At 41.8% G+C, this 20282-nt stretch overlaps 1 protein-coding gene across 3 annotated transcripts in view; it reads left to right on the forward strand.

The window, feature by feature from the left end:
* CDH17 (cadherin 17) overlaps window positions 1-17647 on the forward strand; it is a 73528-nt gene extending 55881 nt beyond the window's left edge. For 2 of the 3 annotated variants that reach the window (XM_045454216.1, XM_045454214.1), the window contains exons 13-18: window positions 3156-3400; window positions 6881-7044; window positions 9653-9892; window positions 14209-14325; window positions 14462-14575; window positions 16752-17647. In XM_045454216.1, the coding sequence (XP_045310172.1) occupies window positions 3156-3400; window positions 6881-7044; window positions 9653-9892; window positions 14209-14325; window positions 14462-14575; window positions 16752-16852 (981 nt within the window). In that variant the 3' untranslated portion in view covers window positions 16853-17647. The remainder of the gene's footprint in view (window positions 1-3155; window positions 3401-6880; window positions 7045-9652; window positions 9893-14208; window positions 14326-14461; window positions 14576-16751) is intronic. The other variant, XM_045454215.1, reaches the window with a different exon arrangement.
* The last annotated feature ends 2635 nt before the right edge of the window (window positions 17648-20282 follow it).

Below are 20282 nucleotides of genomic sequence, written 5' to 3' on the forward strand. Positions count from 1 at the left end.
ACACTGTCAGCACAGAGCCCCGATGCGGGGCTTGAACTCATGAACCATGAGGTCATGACCTGACCCAAAACCAAGAGTGGGACACTTAACCAACTGAGTCACCCAGGTGCCCCTAGCTTTAACTTTCTCAGTGCAAATTTGTCACTTCTCTATTGTGGCTGGGCTTTTTGAGTTCTCAATATGTGGCCTATTTTTAACCAGCTCAAGCATCATTTGGAAAAATAATGCACACACTTTTTTCTCATCACCAGTCATTGGTAAAAATGTGAAATAACCCCAGTCTCAACTCCTCTCTCTCAACACTTTTATCTCTGCCTCCAGGTTGAATCTAAATCACCGAGTTTGACCCTTCAAGTAGTTGTGTGAAGAGGAATTGAGGCCTGAACATGTTTTTTCAGCTTATTTGATGAATATGTCTCGTTAGAGGGACCCAAGACCATCCCAAAAGGCCACAATGGGTCTCTTGACTTGGCTTTGCAGGCACCTCCCTGTGTTATGAAAGATGATACAGAGGGTTTGATAAGGCTTGTCTCTCTCTGATTAAGTTCTGCTGATTATCATTTGCTAATTTAGCATCTTTCATTTCTAATTTTTTCCCTGGAAGATGTGGGTCAGTGTTTTTCCTGGTGTGAAAGTTAAGCACACTGATCAATAGCAGGCTGCTCCTTTCTCATTTGGTCTTCCATTCAGTAAGTGTTTAAGGAGCACCGACATCCTCTCGTTACCGGTCTCCCTGTTGGGTGTGGGTACCCTCACATGGCTGCTTCTGCAGTTATTTTCCTAAAACACAAATCTGACCTTGTCAGTCTTGTGCGTAATGCTTCTCTTTGCTCCTCAAGGATAAAGTTCCAGCTCTTTAGCTGGACACACAGTCTCCCCTCTCATCTTTTTCTACTCTCAGTCTCACATGTTCTGTCGAGATAACACAGGCTTCTTCCCATTTGCAGACATGGTGTCTCGTGTTTTTATCCCCCACCTCTGGGGGCGGCAGTGATGGGGTGGGAAATCCAGGGAGGCCATGTAGGACCCATTTGGTGAGAGGATAGGATGCCCCTCCTCTGTCTGAGCACATGGAGAGCTCAGCTGCCTGCATGAGCTTGGACTTGGCTGGACCAGCAAGGAACAGAGTACATCCTTTGTCCACATTGTAGGCTTGCTCTGGGGCTGTTCTATCTGCCAGGATTTCTCTGTTTGATGCCCCTGTCTTCATCCCCTGAGATAAGGAGTGGGTCCCTGGGAGTCAGAAGCTCTAGCTTGCACCCCACCCTCAGGTGGGGAGCTCTATCAGATCACTTGGAGGTGATCAAAAAATCATTATGGGGCCATGGCCTGCAGATAGGGGGTGCTTATCTCTGTAAACATCCTCTCTTTTACATCTTGTCTAGCTTACAAAATTTTATATCCTGTATGTTATATCCTGTCAATTGCTTCTTATTTTCCATCTCAAATGACCTTGAGTCTTCAGACATAATCCTTTCTCTTCCATATGAACAATCTTTCTATCATCCTTTCTATTGAACTAGAAATTGTGTTGTGATGTTGTGTGTGTTTGTGTGTGCATAGAGGAGAGGGGTTTCTGAAGAGTGGGAATTTTCCCCAGAATCTCTTTTCTACTGGGGCTCTCAAGAGCCCAAGAAGGACCAAGTCCTTCTCATCTTTATATTTCTTGACTGATAACACGATGGATACTGCATGCCAAGGAAGAGTGGAGAAACAAAGATGAATATAACACAATTCCTCCTCTCAGAGAGCTTATGCTCAGTAAAGATCTAAAATAGATAACCAAACAATGAGATTCCTGAGTCAGGTACTGTGAGATTACAGAGGATGTGGAGCCCGTCCATCTGGGGATAGCCGGTGCGGATTGGGAAAGCTGATGTGGAGAGGACAACATTGACATTGAGCCAAGTCCTGACTGAGGGAGAGAACTTTTTCGGATGTTAGGGAAGGGCAGGCCAAGCTAACGCGATGGTGTGTCAGATCCTCCATGAGTTTTTCTCTTCCTTGATCTTAGCCAAAAGGCCAAGAAGCGATGAGTTTTTCTCTTCCTGAATGGATATTACCATTTCTGTTTAACTGATGAGCAACTGACATAAACCAAAGTTAAAAGACTGACAGCTCACCAGAGGTCCTGGGTCCTACAGGCCTGGGAGAGTGAACAAAACAGTGTGGTTTCCACAATCCATAATGTACCTTTGGGGCTTTGCTTTGGTTCCTTTGTTTTTGAGGTCCGGGGTGCCACTGAGACTATGACTGTATCCTCTCCCTGGAAAAAAATTCACATGTACACAAATATTTCAATTTTGGTTTCTAGGGCTTCACAGCTTCCTAGAAGCCTTTTAATCCCAGAGGAGAAGCCCAACTTTAGGGGCTATCACTCTTCAGCAGGCCTTTAAAGTTAGGATTCCTCCCCCACCCCCAGAATCATGGACTCTGTGCCTTGAGAAAGACCTTAAAAGTCACACAGAACCAGTTACTTAAATGATATGTAAGTTGTTTCTAGGCTAGCCTATTATATCTTGTTTAACCCTATTCTTGAAAGCTACCAGAGTTGGGAATTTACTGGTTTTTGAAGCAACTCCTTGTCTTGGGTAGCTCTGTTATGTGCTTCCTCTTATTACACTCAAATTAGTTTCTTGATTCTTGATTCCTGGCTCTGTCCAGCATGGTCTGGAACAAGAGTGGATCCTCTATCTTTTGATTTTCTCTACTAACCTCTGCCACCCTCTATGAGGTTAAGTCCTTTATTTTGGGGTTTGGATCCCGAGGTCTCTGGGAAATCATTCTCCATACAATGTGAACATCTCAATATAAGCCTTTCCCCATCTGTCTTCTGGGAATTTTCTTGATAGAATTAATAAATTTCTGCTGAATGAATGGAGTATCCCAGGGTTAAGTAAATTTGAAGAATGCTATATTGATTTCCTCTTTTAGGAGAGTCAGAATGCATATAGCATATTAAAAGCTCTGATAAGTCCTTTAGCAAAGTCTTTTTTATGGTTCTGTTATCATTCCGAGAAGTAGGTTTTTGCTGACACCAAATTGGGAACTGCTGCTCTGTAAGAAAGTTTTTAAAGGACTTTTGGGACCGAATCTTTTAGGAGAGCTAATCGTCCTCCAAATTAATTTTTCCTCTTTTTTTTCCCCCTACACAGCCTCTTGATTTTGAAACAGTAGCTGTTCACAACATTGTGTTCCAAGCGGAGAATCCTGAGCCTCTGGTATCTGGTGTAAATTATAACACCAGCTCTTCTGCGAAGTTCAAGCTTATTGTGACAGATGTGAATGAAGCACCTCAATTTTCCCAGCGCATATACCAAGCAAAAGTCAGGGAAGATGTGGCTGTAGGCACTAAAGTGGGCAACGTGACTGCCAAGGATCCGGAAAATCTGGACATAAGGTAGAGGAGAGCAACGCTGGGCAGGCCTAGCTGTGCTGTGACCATGGCCAGTGGGGAAGAAGAAGGGCTGGGAGGGGCAGAGAAGCTGGCCTGACTCCAGGGCTCTCCCCTAAGAAAGCAGCCAGTGATCTGAACCTCTATCCTAGGGTCTATGGTGAACTTAATCTTGGTTCCAACAGTCATCAGTACCCTCTGGGCATCAGTGAGAATCCAGGCCCAGGCAAGTGGGAAGCATGTCAGCTTCCATCCCAGCCCACTAACTGCAAGTTGTGGCTGAGAGCTGGTGAGTTCAGCAGATGGGGTCCAGAAGTTGGGTGACCCAAAGCCAGGCTCTGTGTCTGTACCAGCCACGGGGGCCAGGGTTTGGGAGAGAGTTCTAGCCCAGTCCCTAAAATGGACTGAAGCTCTAGACAGAGAGAATGAAGCAAAAGCCCAGTTGGACAGACTCAGCCACCTGATATAAGGGAATCTTCTGGATGCAGAGTGCCTACATTTCTTGGATCTCTGGACAATAGTTCTGGGGTGACAAGACTCATTCCAGAACCTACCTCTGGAGAGGTCAGTGCCCAGGCTGAGGCGGTTAGAAAAAAAAGATGTAAATCTTTCCATTCTTAGTCATTTTTTTCCCAGTGCGACAGGACTTACAGAGATTTGCCTTAGAAGTGAACAATGATAATTTGCCCAAGATATATATATGTGTGTGTGTATCCATATCTGTATCAATATTTATAACTTCTTTAAGATTGTATAGTTAACAAGCACATAGATAGGATTTGAGCCCAAATCTTTTGCTTCTGCAGCCTGACAAATACTTTAGCATGCCTTAAACCATTGCATGTGGTTATGAATGACCTTAAATTCCTTAAATTTCTTGAAACATTTGAGGGGAGTCTTGCCTCCCAGTGAGCTGTCATTTAGGTTCTTGGGATCACTTCTAAGACCTTTTTCTGATTGTCTATCAAGGAATAAAGTTCCCATCTACAATTTCACTCTCTACATTCTTCTCTGGTTCCATAAAAACAAACATAAGGAGCGCCTGGATGGCTCAGTTGGTTAAGCGTCTGACTTCAGGTCAGGTCATGATCTCACGGGACTGTGCTCTGTGCTGACAGCTCAGAGCCTGGAGCCTGCTTTGGATTCTGTGTCTCTTTCTGTCTCTTCCCCTCCCCTGCTTGTGCTCTGTTTCTCTCTCTCAAAAATAAGTAAACATTTTTTTTTAAAGGCAAACATAAGAAAGAAAGAAGAGTGGGGGCTGTACTGTGTGGTTTAGTGTAGGTACTAATATATACATCAGAGCCACAAATTATGATGGGGCACAAAATATTTGTAATTTACGGCCATTTATTGTTTAACAAATACTTCTGCCTTCTTCATGAGAATGCTATAAAGATTATTAGTCAAAGATAAGTGAAAAAAAAATTTGAGTTTATGAGTAGGGAAAACAAAGTCATTTAAGAACATTTCTTGGATCAAGGAAAAGATATACATGCTATTAAATTGAGATCAGGAAGATGAGGAAGAAGACCGAGAAGGGGAGTGTCCTGTAAGAAGACAAATGAAAAAAGGCATTTCAAGAACGAGGAATAATCAATATTTCTGAGGCTAGTAATAGGTCAGTTTAGAATTAAGGATGGCTCCAAAGTTTTTGGCCTGAGTGCATTCTTTTTCTCTCGGCCCCCCAAATTTATAATCCATCAGCACCCATTGGGTCCTAATCCGACCCACCAGCAAAAATTAGAGATCCTTTCCTTGAAATATATCCAGAATGCAAATGCTTCTCACCATGTCCACCATGGTCCAGACCCCCATCCTCTCTTTCCTGGGTCCATCCCTGCCCACTCCTCCAGCCCACCCTGCGTCCACCTGCCACAATCACAGTGGTCCTTTTAAAAAGTGGATCAGCTCAAAGGACTTCACTGAAAACCTTCCAAAGAGTTCCCATCTTACTCAGAATGAAATCCCAAGTACATAGGATTTCTTCTTCATCAGCTGTACATGCAGCCTAACAGTGCTTGGCATATAGAACATACTAATATTACAAAAAAAAAAATTAATTTGATGAACTAATACACCCTGGCTTTTTAATCATTCTCTTGCTTCTGGACATATAGGTTGTTTCCAGTATTTTTTTATTATATAAAATATTTTGAATATATGCATGAATGGAATTCTTTTTTAACCTTGATTAAATTGTTTTTTATTTGGGGGAAAATTTCCAGAGGTGGTATTCTTTGGCCTAAAGATATGGACATCCTTATGGCTATGTTGTGTTGCCTCTCAAAAGGCAACACTAATCGGTTTTCCTGTGGTTCTAGTCTTGTCTCAGATTCATCTCTCACACACCTAACAACAAGTTCCATTGAAAACACAAATATGACTAGATCACCTTCCTGCTTAACAGCATTCCACGGCTGCCCATTGCTTCCCATTATCTGGCTCTTTCTACTTCCCTGGTTTCATCTTTTGCCATCCACTGCTTGCCGTTTTTATCCCAACACAGCTGGGATGTCTGACCCTCTCCCACCACCAGGCTATTCCTTGGTCTCTTTGCATTAGCTCATGCAATCGCTTCTGCTTGAAGCATCCTGTTTCTCGCCTTAGTTAACATCTCCTGCTTCAGAAAGGCTTCTCTGGGGTGCCACAGGGCCCCTCTCATTGTATTTACCACATTTTATTGGAATTACCTATTTCTGTGTCTGTCTCCTCCATTGGCCTAAGAGCCTGTTTTTTTGGGGTTTTTTTGTTTGTTTGTTTGTTTGTTTTTTTGATAATCTCCTCTCTTGTTCTACAGCCTGATGTTTGCTAAGCACTCAGTAGATGTTTGTAGAAGGAACAATTCACTGTGCCACCAGCAACCCGAGTATCCACCCATTCCCTGGCATCTCTGCCCCTGGGTGTTCGAGTTTTCTTAGAGGGAGTGGTTTGCTAATCAGTTTTAAAAGATGTTTCCAGGGGGCACCTGGGTGGCTTGGTCGGTTAAGCATCTGGCTTCGGCTCAGGTCATGACCTCACCATTTGTGGGGTTGAGTCCCGCGTCGGGCTCTGTGCTGACAACTCAGAGCCTGGAGCCTGCTTCGGATTCTGTGTCTCCCTCTCTCTCTGCCCCTCCCCCGCTCACACTCTGTCTGTCTGTCTCTCTCTCTTAAAAATAAATAAACATTAAAAAAAAATTTTAAAGATGTTTCCAGGCTGTCTTAATTAGAAACCTTTGATTTGCAGAAAAGTTTAACTTCTTTCCTCCAGAATTTGTGACTATACCTTTTCTAATAAAACAAGTATAACTACAAATCTGTAAGGATGAGGACATCCTCCTTTTGAAGATAGATGAGATACAAATAAAGCATTAATAATATTGATTAATTATCCTTTAAATATGTCATAAGTGATATGCAAGGGATAAGGCATAATAATCCATAGACTCTCTTCACATTTTCACACAGACTAATGTGGGTTTTCTTTTGCTCTTTTTACTTTATGAAGTTATTCTCTGAGAGACAACACAAGAGGCTGGCTTAAAATTGACCCTGTCACTGGCGAGATCTTTACCACGGCTCCTCTGGACAGGGAAGCTGAAAGTCTGTATCGGGTGCAAGTGATGGCGACCGAAGTAGGTGAGAAAGAAAAAAGGAGCAAATTATTAGGTGGTACGTTAATAGACATGGGAGGGAAGATGGCATGGGTGGGAAACTTAACTGGGTCAAATTGTCAGCCTATCTTAGTGTGGAAGGTTGATAAGGGTACAAAAGTGGAGTGAAGGGCCCACACCTTCCTGGTTCTGTGCAAGGTGCGGCCCACGGGTGCCCCTGAACTGGGCTCTTTCAGGCAGGGGTGCACCTGCAGGCTGGCTAGTCAGCAAGAGAGCTGCTGCCACTCGCTCTTGTTCCTGGAGGGACTACAGCTTCTGGGCAGGTGTCTGTGTCCCCGCTGAACTCCCTCCCCTTCCTCCAAAGTGCTTGTGGGTTTCTCTCGAGAACAGGGCCAAACCACTGCTCTGCTGACCTAGACCATTACTTGCTCTTTCAGCCTGAGATTGCAGTGGTTCAGGTCTGATCCTTTCTGAAACAGAAAATATTAAAAAAAAAATTTTTTTTTAAGTTTATTTACTTATTTTGAGAAAGAGAGAGAGAGCACAAGCGGGGGAGGGGCAGAGAGAAGGAGAGACAGAATTCCAAGCAGGCTCAGTGCCATCGGTGCAGAACCCGATGCGGGGCTCAAACTCACAAACTGTGAGAGCGTGATCTGAGTGGAGATGAAGGGTCGGATGCTTAACCGACTGCACCACCCAGGTACCCCTGAGACAGAAAGTGTTTTATGCCATGTTGTCAACTTGGATATGTGCCAGAATCACCTGGGAGCCTGTTCAATAAGGTAGGAGGAGTTCACCCCTGGAGATTCTGATTCACTAGGTTTGGCTGGCCCTGGGTATCTCTGTTTTGATGAAATCAGGTGACCATTTGAAAGAAAAGACGTATATAGATGAGCCCAGGATGTTTGAATCATCCTGCAGAATCTTTGCATGCCGTTGGATCCCGTTGTGGTGCTATATATCCCCACTGACTTTGAACGTAGAGTTCCAGGGAATTTAAAAAATTAAAATCAACAAAAATCCACAGGAATAGCATGCTTACCAGTGATAAGGCTGGTGATTAAAACATGAGGCTTCTTTGCATTTAAATGGAGTTTTCTAACTTAGAGTAGAAATTCTGTTGTTCTTATGCTGGTTGAAGCCTCTAATTAAATAGTAAATATATCTGCCTGGTTTACCAGAAAATGAGAATTGAACAAATTGGGACTAAATAAATACAGTTTTAGACCAAAAAATATATATAAATAAATAAACTCTCAAAATGTGAGGCCCAGGGTTGGGAGGTGGAATGGGGAACATTCCAGTGGATGGAAATCATAAAAATGGCCCCTGCCTGTGAAAAGATTAAGAAAAACAAAAGCACCACAGTCAGATTAAGCCAATGAGGGTAGAAATGCCGAAGTGTGTGCCAAATTTGGAACGATTGTGTGCAAGCAGACGGGCCTTGCTGAAGTGGGGGCGGGGCGGGGGGGACCGTCTTTCTCCCTTGCTTGTTTCCACAGATGCACATTCCATTATCACATTGTATACCTTTAACTTTTGATTTAAAAGCTCCCGAGTAATCAGGAAGTTTCTGGCTGAGCCTTTGTGCCACGCATTCCGCTACAACATACCATGGGGATTAACGCTTGACTTTGGATGTGTCCTAGGGGCCTCTCACATTTTAGAAGTTTCACAAATCAAAATCGGGATTCAGTGCTCTGCACCCCTTGTTGGCTCTGAAATGATGCCTGAAACGACCTCAGGAGCACAGTGTCTTTCTCCCCTTTGGTTAAATGTGGTCAGGGCCCTAGAAGACAGTTGAAAAGCAAGGCAGGAAGACAGGGTTCACTGGAATTGAAACGGGATGGGGTCAGAAATTGTGGAAATGGTATCTGTGATTGATGTCAGGGAGAATGAGGAGAGTCAGTGTTTATGTTGCCCTGGCATCCTTGTTTCAAGCACTCAGTATGACAACTTAATCCTCATACAACACTTTGGGTAAGTACTATTATTGGCCATATTTTATGGACGAGGGAATCAAGGCACTGAGAAGTTAAGTAACTTGCCCACCATCACACAGCTACCAACCATTAAGGCTACAGGGTCTAAATCTTTGACCACTACACCACAGAAAATCACATTCGCACAGCCCTTTACTGTTTTCAACAAACACGACACATGGGATCCTCACAAAGTCACATGTTGTACAGCTGAAGAAACGGGGTGTAGAAAACCACAAACATGCCCGAGTCAGTGCTGAGGAGCAGTTGTGGGCTCTAGAGTCAGACTTCCTGGGATGAAAGCCTCTCTACTGCTGTGTGACCTTGAGCAAGTCACACGACTTCTCTGAACCTCAGTCTTGTCATCAGTAAATGCACATTGGAGTTGTTTTGAAGTAATACGTATAAAATATTAGTGTGTAAATCTTAGTTATTATTATCATCACTAAGACTTTTTAACCAGGAAACGAAAGCGGGTCTGATTCTAAAAGCTTGTTATCTTTCTACTACTTCAGCATACCCAACTGCTTTAAGAGTGTGTGTGTGTGTGTGTGTGTGTGTGTGTGTGTGTGTGTATGTGTGTGTGTGTATCTATTTATTTATTTTAAAGAAAAGAAGGTATCTTGTCACGTTATGAGGAAAATGAGAAAGCTGATATCATGTTTCAATCCCTTACTTCCTTAGGCGGCTCCTCCCAGAGCTCCATAGCCAGTTTCCACCTGACCCTCTTGGATGTCAACGACAACCCCCCTCGGCTAGCCAAGGAGTACACGGGCTTGTTTCTGTGCCATCCCCTCCACCAAGAGGGGACTCTCATTTTTGAGGTCACTGATGATGATCAGCGGTCATTTCCGAGTCCACACTTTTCATATTCCCTCGTCAGTGAAAGCTCGCAAAATGACTGGGAAGTTTCGAGAGTCAACGGTGAGTTGAACAAAACACTGATGGATGATAAAATTAGTTTTTATTTGCCTTGGTGTGCTTGCGGTGGCGCTCAACACAGAGTTTTCCCCCATGCTGCAGGGAGGAAGCTCATGCTTTGAGAACCTGTAGAGGGGAGCTCTCCAGGGGGAAGAAAGCCCTGGGCTTCGGAGGGAGGAGAGATTAACATACAGCATCCCCCTTAGTGTATAGGGGCAGTTGGACAATCTGAACAGCATTTGCAAAATTTCCAATGGCCACCGAGGGACAGATTTCATAATGGTTTTTAATTTTTTTTTTTCAACGTTTATTTATTTTTGGGACAGAGAGAGACAGAGCATGAACGGGGGAGGGGCAGAGAGAGAGGGAGACACAGAATCGGAAACAGGCTCCAGGCTCTGAGCCATCAGCCCAGAGCCCGACGCGGGGCTCGAACTCACGGACTGCGAGATCGTGACCTGGCTGAAGTCGGACGCTTAACCGACTGCGCCACCCAGGCGCCCCTCATAATGGTTTTTGAAAACACCTTCATGGAAAAACAATTGTCACACAATAAACGGCACATATTTAAAGTGCACAATTTTATAGAAATTGATAAATGTAGAGCCCATGAAGCCCTCATCACAATAAGGATAAGAATATTTTCACCACCCCCCAAGATTTTTCATGCTCTAGCTCTAGGTGCAGTCCTCATTTCCCACCCCACCCCCACCCCGCCAGTCCTCCACCCCCCATCCCCGGGAATGGCTGCTCTGCTTTTCATCACTATAGATTAGTTTGCATTTTCAAGAATTTTATCTAAATAAAATAATACAGTATGTGCTCTTTTTGGCTGGCTGTTTTTGCCTTAGCTTACTTATTCTGGAATTTCTCCATGTCGTTCTGTGTATCAATACTCATTCCTTTCGATTATGGAGTAGCATTCCATGGTAAGAGGCTCTCACAGTTTGTTAGCCATTTACTCCTTGACTGTCACTTGGTTTGCTTCCAGTCTTTGCTGTTACAAATAAAGCTGCTATGAGCATTGTGACCAAGAATTCTGTAGGAGCATATGCTTTCATTTTTCTTGGTTAAATACCTAGAAGTGGAATGGCTGGGTCATATGGTAGCTGTATGGTTAAAGTTTTCAGAAAATGGCAAATGGCTTTCCAGTTTGTAACGTTCTACATCCGCAGCAGTCTATGAGGGTTCTGGTTGCTCAACATTCCTCCCAATACTTGCTCTGCTTGCTTTTTTTAATTGTAGCCATTTGAGTGGGAGTGCAGTAGCATTTCATTATGGTTTTAATGTAAGTTTCCCTAAAGACTAATGGTGTTGAGCATCTTTTCATGTGTTTATCTGCCACCCATATATCTTCACAGGTGGAGGGGCTGGTCAAATTTTGTGCCCATTTGAAAAATGTGGCTGTTGGCCTTCTATTGTTGACTTCTAGCATTCTTTCTATAATCGAGGTATCAGTTCTTTGTCAGATATATGTTTGCAAATATTTTCTCATGGGTTATGACTTGCGTTTGCATTTTGTGTCTTTTTTTTAAGTTTTTTTTTTTTTTAAATTTTTTTTTTTAACGTTTTTTTATTTATTTGTGGGACAGAGAGAGACAGAGCATGAACGGGGGAGGGGCAGAGAGAGAGGGAGACACAGAATCGGAAACAGGCTCCAGGCTCTGAGCCATCAGCCCAGAGCCTGACGCGGGGCTCGAACTCACGGACCGCGAGATCGTGACCTGGCTGAAGTCGGACGCTCAACCGACTGCGCCACCCAGGCGCCCCGAAGTTTTTTTTTTTTTTAACATTTATTTATTATTGAGAGACAGAGAGAGACAGAGCATGAGCAGGGGAGGGGCCGAGAGACAGGGAGACACAGAATCCAAAGCAGGCTCCAGGCTCTGAGCTGTCAGCACAGAGCCCGACACGGGGCTCGAACTCACTAACCATGAGATCATGACCTGAGTTGAAGTTGAGCTTAACTGACTGAGCCACCCAGGCGCCCCTCCAAAGATTTTCTACATGGACAATCATATTGTCTGCAAATAATAGCATTTTAATTTCCTTTCCAAACCAGATGACTTTTATTTCTTTATTTTTTTTATTACTGGCTAAAACCATCAGTAGAATGTTGAATCAAAGTAGTGAGAGTAGAAATAAACTGATCTTGGGAGAAAGCACTTAGGCTTTGACCATTAAGTATAAAGTTTGCTATAGTTTTTTTTGTATCAGATCAAGGAGTTTATCTTCTGTTCCTAACTTGCACAGAGGTTTTTTGTTTTGTTTTGTTTTTTGTTTTTGTTTTTTTTTAACTAGGAATGGACGCTAAAATTTTCATGTGCTTCTTTTGCATCTATTGAGATGATTGCATGGTTGATTTTTTTGGTCTATTGATTTGGTGAATTGTGTCAATCAACTTTTGGAATCAACTTCTAGATCTTAAACCAATCTCTTCCTGGTATAATGCTTACTTGGTGGTGAAATATTAGCATTTTTATGTATTGCTGGATTTGATTTGCAAAAATTTTAAGGATTTCTCCATCTGTATTCATGAGGGATATTGGTCTATATCTTTGTTTCCTTGTAATGTCTTTGTCAGGTTTTGATGTCAGAGTAATGCTGCTTCATCGAATGAGTTATGAAATATTCTACTTCTCCAATTATCTGGAAGAGTTTGTGTAAAATTGTTTTTTATTTCTCTCTTCATGTTTGGTAGAATCTACTATGAAGCCATTTGGACCCAGAGTTGTCTTTATAAAAAGTTTTAAGTAAAAATTCAACTTCTTGGGGCACCTGAGTGGCTCAGTCAGTTAAGTGACCAACTCTTGATTTCGGCTCAGGTCATGATCTCATGGTTCCCGAGATCGAGCCCCACATTGGGTTGAGAGCTGATAGCATGGAGCCTGCTTGGGATTCTCTCTCTCTCTCTTCCTCTCTCTCTGCCGCTTCCCTGCTCATGCTCTCTCTCCCTCAAAATAAATAAGCTTAAAAAATTCAATTTCATTAATAGATACAGGGCTATTTAAATTATAGATTTTTTTCTTGGTTGAACTTATTAGTTTGCATCTTTTAAATGATTTGTCTGTTTCATTTGATTTGTCTAATTTATTGGCACAAAGTTATTTGTCATATGGTTTTATTATTCTCCTAAAATCTACAGACTCTGTAGTGATATCATCACCTCATTCTGATATTGGAAGGTTGTCTCTTTTTTTTTTCCTGATCGATCTGGCTAGAGGTCATTAATTTTACTGATATTCTCAAAGAACCAGCTTTTGATTTCATAGATTTTTTTCCTGCATTTTTGTTTTGTATTTCAATGCTCAGATTTTTATTATTTCCTTTATTCTTCTTATGTTGAATTTAATTTGTTCTTCTTGTTTTATTTTTATTAAGGTGGAAGCTGAGACAATTAATTTGGAAAGTTTTTCTTTGTTATTGTGGGCATTTGGTGCAATAATTTTATGTCTTAGTGTCATGTAAGCTGTAGCCCACAAAGTTTGACGTGTTGTGTTTCCATTTTTATTCCATTCCAAATACTTCCTAATTTCCCTTTAGATTTCTTCTGTGACCCATGGCTTACTTAGAAGTATGTTATATATTTCCCAAATATATGGGGATTTCCCACATCTTTGATTATGGATTTCTAACTTAATTGCTTAGCAACTGGGGGACAATTGGCTAAAATACTTTTAAATTTATTGAGACTTCTGTCTCTCAGTACTTTGAAGATGTTTTTCCCCCAGTGTCCTGGATTGCACCGTTTCTTCTTTGTTCCCTTACATGTAATTTATCCTTTTTACTCTGGATGCTTTTAAGATTTTCTTTTTCACATACACACACACACACACACACACACGCACAGGATGATCTTTCTCACTAGTTTTAAGCAATTTGATTATTATGTGCCTTAGTGTCACTTTGTTTTTCTTTTTCCTGGGATTTACTAATCTTCTTGGATCTGAGGACTTAGAGTTTTTACCTAATTTGGAAAATCATTTAGCAGTTACGTCTTCGAATATTTTTTCTTTTTCTAATTCAGTGTTTCATTCAGTCTAATGTTATAAAACATAGCTACAGAGCTATGATAGTTAGTAGTATTTATTCTACAGAGCAATCATAAATGAGAAATTAAAGGGTGCTTTGGCATCCTGTTTGACGTTATGGAAGGCAATGTTGAGTGATGATACTTTGGGTAATTTAACTCATACTTATATCGAATAATTTCCTGGCCAACCTTAGTATTATATTGCAAAGGTGAGCTTTATTCCTGTTGATACATGGGTATGAGGTTGTGTTTTTATGTCATTCATTTTTTCCCCCTATTCTGACAGGAACTCATGCCAAACTTTCTACCAAGCACACGAACTTTGAAGAGGGACTTTACAGTGTCCCAATCCGCATCAGTGATGGTGGTCGGCCACCGCTGGAAGGGGTAGTCTCTTTACCAGGTAGGTACTTTGCCACAGGCAACTTGGGATAATGTCTGTCACCATGGGTAGTTTGAGAGAATTCCTGTCTTTGATATAGGATTTTGCAAACTTTTTGCTGAAAATATATTTTACCAAATACTGTTTTGCATTTTAGTTACTTTCTGCACATGTGTGGAAGGACATTGTTTTCAGCCAGCAGGTCACCAGCCTGGGATGCCCACTGTGGGCATGGCAGTTGGTATACTCCTGACCACATTTTTGGTTATTGGTGAGTATAATTTCTCAGATTCAAGGATTCCTGTTCTGGGCTTTAGAAACCTTCACCTCAGGGTCTGTCTTCGGGGCTGGTCTGCTGGCTGCTTACTGACATTCTAGGCAAACAGCCAGGAATATGCATTACCAGAAAACCATCAGACTCTCCTAGTTGAGATCTGCTGCCTTAATACCACCCATTACCTATCATTGGTTAGTTGGGAAATATAACACAAGAGGCTTTAAAGCATAAATTGTTATATTTTGTGCCTAGTGTCCAAGCTTTTGTGATACAGGAGAGAGAGATGCAGTAGCTGTGCCCCTGCTATGCGGCAGGCACGGTGCTTGATGTGGGGGATAGGTGATGGGCGAGATATACACGGATCCTACCCTCACAGAGCTTACAGGCCAGTCTACCGTTGTTGAAACAGGTAGAATTAGCCTTCCGGTGGAGACGCTTACATACCCAAAATGTTGCAGAACTTCCCTTTGAGTATTTTCATGATGGTAGACTAATTCTTTGTTACCACAGAACAAGTCGAGCTTATCATGGGCCTTATTCTGCTTTGGCCCTGGCCAGGCTAAACAGCAGGGTCCCCACTTCTAGCCGTCTTCTTTTTTTGTGAAACGCTCAGTGCTCAAAGAGGTCCTCTTTCAATTGTTGTCCTCACCATAAGTTAAATATTAGAAATAGATACTTCCCCAAGTCATATCCACTTGACTGAAGGGGTTTATACCATTTCACATCCTTTCTCTTTGAAAAGGAAGGCTGGGATTATTCTAAGAATTCTTACTCGTTCTCTTAGCATTTGGTCTTTTCTGCTGCTATCCAGTCTACCACATTAGACTCTGATTCGCAGCTCTAAAAGGGACCTCATTTCCTTATACCATTCCATCCAGATTCCTCATTATCATGACATGGAAGGGCCTTTGTGACATAGTCATTACTCATCCTAACATATGCATGGGGATCATCTTTTCCCCCTGATCACAGGTTGGTGCATAGCCTTTCATACTAATTGAGCTAAAATTTTGAGTTTTCACTCACTTAAGCTTCCTTCTACCTCTATGCCTTTTCTTATTCTATCCTCCCTCCCATCTTGAAAGGATTTTTTGAGTTTATGCACCAAATAGCAGTTTCTCAGATGACCATGGAAAGCCATAATTTTGCCACAAGTTAGACTGGGTAAGTCTGGGGATATCTGGAGATAGAAGTAATAGGATCTTACAGTTTCATGCCCTTACTTTTTTAAAGTAGGGTTTGAATTAGTGCAAGATTCTTTTTTTTTTTTTATGTTTATTTTTTTCTTTTTGATAGAGAGAGCAAAAGCAGGGGAGGGGCAGAGAGAGAGGGGGACAGGGAATCTAAAGCAGGCTCTGCACTGACAGCTTGTTGCAGGGCTTGAAACCGCGAATCATGAGATCATGACCTGAGTATGACCAGATGCTTAACCGAGTGAGCCACCCAGATACCCTGGAATTAGTGCAATATTCTTAATGGGTCTCTGACTATCCAGTCTTTTCTGCCACGATTCCTCCTATAAATTTACTGCAGGTTAATTTCCTTAAAACAACTCCCCTTTTCCATATTGGTCTCTGGTTTATAGTACACATTTACTGCTACAACGCACAATGTAATTTTGTAGGTGTTCAGAGATAGGAGAAGCCAGAAAGATTAGGGAGTCTACTCAAGCTGGAGCTATGAGGAAGGCACCAAAGAAAATGTGATAACTGGTGTGGACACACCCGAGCTTTAGGTAGGTGAACAGGTCAGAGAACAGCTTTCTGGTTGTTCTCACTGAACTATTTCCTCTAGAGAAGAGGATGAAGGACTGGAATCAACATTCACTGAGTACGTCCAAAGTTCAGGAAGCCTGCCAGATGCTCATGCACTTAGTCATCCACATACATTAGGTCCTATATTTCTTGGTAAAGACCCAGCAATAGCCACCAGCATAGATATGCTTTGGGAGTTGATATGTACTTACTGAACAAGATAAATGATAAGTTTATGAACCCAAGAAAGCCAATGCCTAGAATCCCTTATTCACCAGGACAACGAAACTTTGTTGACCCACAAAAAGAAATGAAGTTACATGAGTCACTTTTTCCTACCAGGGTATTACTTCATAAACAAATGCGATAGTACATTTTAAGATTCCATCTCTTTGACCTTGAATTTTCTCTTTTAGGTATAATTTTAGCAGTTGTGTTTATCCGAATAAAGAAGAATGAAGGCAAAGATACTGTCGAAAGTGCTCAGGCATCCGAAGCCCAACCTCTGAGAAACTGAACTTGAACAGGAATGTTTGAGTTTATGTACCAAGTGCTATTTCAGTAACACAACCATTTAATCTCATAATTTTACTTTTTGTCCAACATGCGCTCTGTAATTTTTTACAGATATACCCTCTTGCCCTTTAATATTTTATTACTCTTTGATATCTCATGTGCTATAGACAGTAGAGACATTTTCCATTTTCCCACGACACTTTCCCCTCTGCAAAAGCCTTCGCTATTTATCCAAAGCCAAAAATGTATGTGTTTTTTCCCTTTAGGGAAAGATGGGCTGATGAACTCTTCTGTTCACTTTCTCCTTATCGAGATTTATCAGTCCTCCACCACAGAACTTCCTGGATTCCACTCATACTTTCTCCACTTCTATCCTATGTCTCCTTCCTCATGTCTCATTTGGTATTGTACCAATTTTAAGACATTTGTTGGAGACCAGGACAAAGGGAAATCTCAGGAAAAAAATAAAATAGGAGCGCCGTCGCTTGGTGTGAACCGACACTCTCTTGTGTTAGTAGCCTTCTTTGGCTCACTGTGGCTCATAGTGCTCTTCGTTTGAGGTTCTTCCACTTGGGAATGGCACAAGCCACACAGGCCCCTTTCATCAATCTTGGTGCAGAAACCAACCACTGACTAGACTTACTACCTACCATGCTTACATGCTGCACGTGTTTTCTTTATGTGTACATTAATAGTTTTGGTCACTGTATATTTAACGGTAAAAGAAAATATGAATGCATGAAAGACGTAGTGACAAAAACCAAGAATAAATGTTGGCTATGGTTTTGTTTCTTGAGCTCTTTGGCTCTACTTGCCGGTTCTTTGCATTTGTTGAGGGAACACGTGGAGAGCCATGGTTACTTACGGTTTATCAGAACTGCCTCCCATGTAGAGTGGGTCCGTAAGGAGGAGTGTCCAATGAAATAAAAATTCACTGCTTCCAGGACCATGGATTGGGTTCAAGACAGATATAGTTGGGATTTAAAAATTTTAAATAAGAGAACCTTAGACATTTGGAAGCATTTTTAGGTCTGATGCTATTGTCTTGCTCAGGCTTTGAGCCTTGAAAGCATTCAATATTACAAAACCTCTCAGAATTTCCAAGAATTTTTTGGAAGAGAACTTGTATCTGAAAAGGTGCTCTTAGAATGGCAGCTGAAGCAGGCCATGGAGTTCTGTTTTTCCTAAATAATCCTTTTTGTGGACTTCTATTATATTTTTTATGGGCAAAAAAGTAAAACAAAACAAAATATCCAAACCCTAGGACCTCATTTTGCTTTCTTATTTAGTATCTTGTACTTCAAACTCTTACCTGTTTTTTTTTTTTTTTTTTTTTAATTTTTTTTTTTTCAACGTTTATTTATTTTTGGGACAGAGAGAGACAGAGCATGAACGGGGGAGGGGCAGAGAGAGAGGGAGACACAGAATCCGAAACAGGCTCCAGGCTCTGAGCCATCAGCCCAGAGCCCGACGCGGGGCTCGAACTCACGGACCGCGAGATCGTGACCTGGCTGAAGTCGGACGCTTAACCGACTGCGCCACCCAGGCGCCCCCTTACCTGTTTTTTTACATGAGGCTCATTGAAAGTCTTGTAATGGGTAAAGTTCTCCCTTGTCTCACTGTACATTAGAAGGCAAAACAAAAATCCAAGAGTGCCAAAAGAAAATTTACTTCACAAATTATACCCCAACCTAAAGAATAGTCTTCCTCAGCAACTTCTATAGGTATATTGTGTGTTTTGATCAAGAGTGACTATGATGTGACATTTAGGTCACGTAAAATTGCATCATTTCTTGCCCTGCTCATTTTCAAGAAATCCTATTATCATTGGTGAAAGACCAAAACCGTCCAAGGCAGTTTTCTGAATTGGGTTCAGGGATCTAACCTGCCTCAATTCAGTGTTGTTCTCTCTGGACCAATTTGTACCACCTAATAATAGACTGATCACACAGAATCTTCTCACCTAAAATCATTGATTAGTATTCATATTTTTCTTGCTGTTCTGTTTGTTTGTTTGTTTACCATGGTGGGCTCTTTCTTTCAACCTTTTCTTCCTTCCATGACCAGATCCTACCCATTTTTAAGGTCTTTAAGATCGATTTAAATACTGGTCCCTTTGAGAAGCCTTCTCTGATTTCCTCCAGGAGATCAGGCCTATTACCTCATCTAAACTTCCACAGTGTGGTGAGAAGAATTGTTCGGCCAGGTTCCATCCCCTCTTCTGGTTAGGGTAGCTCTATTTCCACTGGGAAACATTTCCTCCACCCCTCACCTCATCTATGTAGTTTGGGTAGAGCCAACCCCCTGTGTTTCCTCATCCTTCCAGTTTTAGAGATAGGTACTTTATCTCACTAAGACTTCTAGAATTCTAGTTGGCACTCTTAGAAAATAGCTCTCTTCAAGTGGAATTTGCTAATCGTGTAGGAAGTTAGCTTAGAGCATTCTGATCACCACTACAGTGAGCTTGTCCCTGAACAAAGACTATAGAGAGTTAAGAGATAAGAGGAGAAATTCAAAAGATGTTGAGGACGAGCATCCAGCTTTGTTTGAAAGCAAACTTGCCTTGGACTTTTCTATCCTGTGAGCCAGTACATCCTTTTTAACTTAAGCCTTGATGTATTTCTGGCCCTTGCAAGAAATAGAGTGGTATTTGAACCTTGCTTATGGCCCTTCTCATGTTCTACAATTAGAGCCCATTTAATCTCTGCAACTGGTCGGGGACTTCTCAGAGTCCTTGCAATGCCACTATGACAAGTCTTGGCTCATCGTGGCTCCTCCGTAGTTTTTTGAAGTATGCATAAATGAAAGAGCTGATTCATTTTGGCCACTTATGCTATTGTCATTTAAGTGCCATTCATTTGACAAACTTGGAACTAATTCATTCTTTGTGTTCACTTACCCTATGCTCAAAGACATCTGAAGTCCCACTTTACCGCCCTTCTTTACATACAAACCCTGATGCTCCATTCAAACATCCTCAGAGCTGGCTGTGGTGGTTCATGAGGCCTATGAATTAAAAAGCCCCTGAGAATTTCTGGATGGTTACGTATAGCTGTGAGATGAGGGTCTCGGTGGTGGAGGTGGGAGGAATAGGTGACAACTTTTGTGAGCAGCTCTGTTGAAAGTCTCAAAGGCTTCTGGGGAGCAATACATTTAGAGTGGAGATCTCTGGGTATTGGTCCCTAGTCTAAAGAACCCACAGGCAGGAAGCAGAGATTACCTCTGAAGTATCTAAGGGAAGAAGGAACTGATTTATTTCCAAGATTCGGTGCAATGCTATATGCATCATGGGAGCTTGTTAAACTTGGAACCTTAAAAGTTATCCAAAATGATACAACATCTTGTAATTCAACTGAAAAAATCAGTTTAGTTTTTAAAATTTATTTTCAGAGAGAGAGAAAGACAATCCCAAGCAGGGTCCTGTGCTATAA

This window comes from Leopardus geoffroyi, chromosome C3 (genome assembly GCF_018350155.1).
Source record: "Leopardus geoffroyi isolate Oge1 chromosome C3, O.geoffroyi_Oge1_pat1.0, whole genome shotgun sequence".
Lineage (NCBI taxonomy): Eukaryota > Metazoa > Chordata > Mammalia > Carnivora > Felidae > Leopardus > Leopardus geoffroyi.